The following is a 4696-nucleotide window of genomic DNA, read 5'->3' as shown; positions in this document are numbered from 1 at the left end:
AATAAATACATACATAAAACATGTCAAACTCTACTATTGGCGCTGCAAGCAGGTTCAAAATTTTATTAATTTTATAAATAAGTTAAACAACAAACAATCGTTAAATTATTAAAGTTGCAAAGTAAATTTTATTTGTAGTTGTAAAAATTGTGGTAATTTGTAGCGTAACGTTGAGAAGTAGATAGACGCGGCCAAGCCTTGCAGTTGCGGAAGGGCCACGGCTCGGCTGCGGCGGCTGCTGCTGTGTGGTTAGAGAAGGTCAAATTTTCCGATTTCGCCAAAATGTTCGGCGGTTTAGTTAGAACAGCCGTCAAAGCTCGCAGAGCCATCGTCCCAGTCACCCGGGCAAGCGTAAGGCACAGTGGAGGGTAAGTTGTCGCTTCCTCACGCCTTGTAATTTCCTGTACTTCATAACCTCTAGTCGGTTCTTGCAACACGGACACATGCCTGGTTGCTTGTAAAAATAATCTCGTTTGGCGCTTTTAACTTTTGTAATTAACTCTACTTTAGAGCTACTGATATTACAGAATAGGTAGCGGTTATCTGAGCTGCAGATCGATATGATTAGATCCGAACATGAACGCAAAAAGATTGCGGCAGCAACGAAACTAGTTTTCAAATTTAGTGGCTCTGGTTTGCAACGCTTTCTGCAGTGTGTTGCTGACTGGTGAAAAAAATACTTATGTGCTTTAATGCAAGCTAAAACTACAAAGCAGCTTAACAGAGATGCGTAGTGTGCAAATGAGTATTATGGGACCAAAACCGCAGTTTGCGTATTGATTTTGTAATGTTTTTTTTTTTTTATGTTGCTAGTTTGTGGCAGCAATATCGATGCAAATAAGACAATGCACCGGGCTTAAAATATACTTAAGTAGCTTTACGCAGGGAATGAAAGGAGCATCATTTGTACTAACGTTTGGAATGTCGACAGCACTGAGCCAGCCTGAAAGGCGTGAGTGAAAATATTTTTCCGGTCAGCTTCTGTGCCAGTGGCAGACACTGGTTTTTGATCGATTGCTGGAAAACTGGTGTGCTGGCGTCCGGGGTGTTATTTTTAATTAAATTAGGCCATAAATTTAGAACTTCGTGTAGTATTTCACTGCAAAAGGGTCATTGTGTTGTAAATTAAGGTAGTTTAAAAATGCTCATGTATTATTGTAGCACCCTGTGTATGCTGATGTTCATTGTGTTGTAAATTAAGGTAGTTTAAAAATGCTCATATATTATTGTAGCACCCTGCGTATGCTGATGTTCTCAGGTTACGAAGACGAAATACAAATTTGTTCACTTTGAAATAAACTAATTCTTGCTAACTAATTCAGCTCTATTCCAGCCACAAAATACGGTTTTTTCTTAGTGAAAAAAATTCCAGAAATATTCGACGTCAACAGTGTCGCAGTAGGGGCTGCAGTGGCACAACAGAGGCCACAACTGCAAGGTATCGTGCAAGCGACACGACCAACCGAAACTACTGGCTCCACAACAGTCGTCCAGTAATGTTTCTTGACAATGGCATTCACTGATTGCACAGACACGAATCTGTAACATTGTAGAGACCCTGCCAGAAAGTTGCTGGGCAGTTACCACTACTTTGCCTTCCTTCCCTAAGATCGCCATTATTTGCTCGAAGTTTGCGATAAGAATGGTTTCACTGTTGTCGGGACAACGTAGTCTTTTTAACGAACCAGAGTTGTGTCTTGGCTTTGTGGCCCTTTAAATAGGCTGTTGTTGTTGTTGCTGATGATGGTGATTATGATGAACGTAACCCGTCTCCCCGCAGTGGTGGTGACTGGATCTACCGGTCGGTGCCCGAAGTGGACCCCCGGGACACCAAGATGGCCGTGGGCATCATGACCCTGGCGTGGTGGTGGTTCTTCTACCACATGATGACCGAGTACGAACACGTCACTGTGAGTAGGCGCCGTTCCCATGTCATGTTGCTTTTACACTCCTAAAAGGTGACACAACGCTCAGAGGGGCTTGAGAGACTCGGGAACAACCCGTTGTTCTGGCACTGTTCTGTTGGTGCTACCTGATATCTGGCCACCTCTTGCATTGTACAACACGATAAGTTGGGTCAAATGCCTGCAGCTTTTTCCTTTCGAGCAGTTTTAGAGTCGGGCCTTAAAATGTCCGATACTCTGCAGCAATGTCAAATGGCTGTTGACTTGAGTCATAGTTTGACTTCTTTGTGGTTACTTCATGAAAAGAAAAAGCCAAGCTTGGTGCTCCCGAATACGACGTCATAAACTAGTTTTTCACTTATATGTATATACTCTAGCAAGGTAAAGAAAGCTACAAAAATTATAAAAATTGTCTGCAAGTGCAGAAGCATTCTTGCTCTTTCTCCTTTCCACTAAGCTTATGTTTTCTTGGTGGCTTTGAAATAACATGTCAACCCAAGCAAGGTCGTTTTCTTCTTATTTGGTTTATGTGGAGGCACTAGGCTATATGGACTTTTGTGATTTCATGGCTTCAATTTAAGCTCCTTTTTAAGTTAATTGTGTGACGCCTTTGATTTGGGTAGACCTTTGCGTTCTTGGTACTTTCAGTTGTTAAAATTTTTTACTTTTTTGCGACCAACGGTGGGTGCCGGATTTGGCTATCAATAGCAAAATTGAGTAGGTCTTCATTTCATTTGGTTTGATTTTGTTGTCGTGTTTTTTTTTACAGTTGTCTACATTTACGTGGTTTTAATGACTAAATGTCTATAGTTCACCAGCTACACATTTTTGGCAACAGACTGTTTCCTTTCGGGTAATCGGTAACCTGCCACAATGACTGAGTGGCTAAGTTGTTGCACAGCTGAGCCCAAGGACGTGGGTTCGATTCCTGGCCACGGTGGCTGCTTTCCAGATGGTTGTGAAAAGTGAAAACGCCCGCGCATTTGATATTTTGGCGCACATTAAAGATTCCCAGGTAGTCAAAATTTCTACGGAGCCCTCCATTACAGCGTACCTCATAGCCCAGCGTGTGGCTTTGGCGTGTAAAACCACCAGAATTTGAACTTTTTAAAACAATTCTCACTTATTAGTGCACGCACAAGAACCCTCAGTGGTCATGGAATCAGCAGGTGCTGTGTACTTGGCCTGTTGAAGTTTCTCTATTAACAGTAAAGCTGTTTAAGCTTGAGTTTCATCCCCGCCTGGCGTCGCTCAAAGCTGCTCGCTTCAACAAAGCGCAGTGGAGAAAAATGCTGGGCCAAGAAGTGTGAGCGAAAGTGGCGAGGAGGAAAAGAGCCGACAAGCAGGTGTGGGGAGTGCGTGCCTCAAGAGAAAAAAATTCCTCAAGTGGTTGCAATTGAACCTGGGTCCCTCGTGTTATGAAAAACGGCGTCTATCTGATTGCGCTGTCATAGCATTTGGCGCACTCAGCATTTCCTTTGGTTCGTAGCACAGACGTTGGCTTTGGACTTTGGCTGAGTTCAAGCGGACAGATGTTCAGGTGGAGAGGCGTGTTTCTGGGATTGGCTGTGCCTAGTGATGATGTAAGCTCTGACGTTCTCCTAGTTGAGAGAGACGGCGTATGCTTGGCGCCATCAGTGTCCAATCTACCGATAAGATGGGCAGACCTAAGAAAATCCAAGTTAAAGCTAGGGACTTAACCGCAGCACTTACCATCGACTACTCGAAATGTATTTTGGGGTAAAGTCTATTGTCCCAGCAATTTGCTCCCGCAGGAATTATGAAAATCTGTTCACTATCACCAAAACTTTGGCGATGAGAAATCGCGCATAATCTCAACTCGACCACGGACGACACGACGAAAACTGTGTGCTCTCTCCCGGAGAGGGGAGTGGCTCATGGCGTTCTCTTTGGCGGCCTTCGACATATCACATGCCGGCGAGTTTTCTTCTTTCTTTGCAACGTGGAGGGGTCTATTTCCGGTCTGGTGCCACAAAAAAAGCAGGCATGGCAGCCCTGCAAGCACTCAGGCTGGTAGGGCATTTTTGAAGCAATAAACGTTTGTTGTCAAGCTGTCTTGTTGAAAGGGGAGTATTGAGTTCGCCACTAAAACTCTGCGTGCACTCATAGCACAAAAGAAATGCCAAAACTGTGTGTACAGGTTCAGGCATGGAAGAGGTTGGTACTCAGCGCCGACGACGGCGGATCGTCACAGGAAATGCGACAAATAAGCCGCGAAGTTGACCAGCGACAGCCAATAGGAGAGCCATGGCCTTGATGATGTCATTTAGGCCATGCCAGGGGTGCATAATACGGAAAATTGAAGAGAGCGCGGTTGGCTTTTCCCGCATCTTTCACAGTGATTTGTGTGCTCACCGCTTCACGTGCACGTGTATTATTTGGCTCAGGTATTCCTGGCAGTGTAATCTAAACGTCGTGCAGGTTTACTTGCACTACTCAAATATTGTTGCAGGGTCCCTTTAAAGCTAGTGAAGACCACTAGCTCCGCTGTTTCCCCAGTCTTCCCATCTTAATTGCGAAGGTGGCTGGATTTTTATTTGACCGCTCGTCATTCATTCGCTATGTATGTCGTTGCAGGGCCACTTCCTTCGGCCGGACGGAACCAAATGGACCGACGCCGAGCTTGGCGTCCCTCCGGATGACGAGTAGGCACGTGACGGCACCAACATCCCCAGCCTTGGAAGTTTGCTTCCTTTGTTTTTCTAGTTCATTGACGTAAGACTTAATAAAAGAACTTTGTTTTTGCCGATTTGTGATGAGAGTAGTCCTCC

General features: G+C 44.6%; 1 protein-coding gene across 1 annotated transcript; it reads left to right on the top strand.

Annotated features, from left to right (window-relative positions):
* Positions 1-184: 184 nt before the first annotated feature.
* On the top strand, positions 185-4674 carry LOC144138166 (NADH dehydrogenase [ubiquinone] 1 beta subcomplex subunit 2, mitochondrial-like). Its single transcript, XM_077670317.1, has 3 exons — positions 185-368; positions 1781-1910; positions 4503-4674. Exons 1-3 carry the CDS (start codon positions 283-285, stop codon positions 4572-4574), a joined length of 288 nt encoding a protein of 95 aa, XP_077526443.1. The 5' UTR covers positions 185-282; the 3' UTR covers positions 4575-4674.
* The last annotated feature ends 22 nt before the right edge of the window (positions 4675-4696 follow it).

This window comes from Haemaphysalis longicornis, unplaced genomic scaffold (genome assembly GCF_048455015.1).
Source record: "Haemaphysalis longicornis isolate Haplotype H1 unplaced genomic scaffold, Haemaphysalis longicornis Haplotype H1 scaffold_5, whole genome shotgun sequence".
Lineage (NCBI taxonomy): Eukaryota > Metazoa > Arthropoda > Arachnida > Ixodida > Ixodidae > Haemaphysalis > Haemaphysalis longicornis.
Note: the sequence above shows the minus strand (reverse complement) of the source record. Positions and strands in the feature narration are given on the sequence as shown.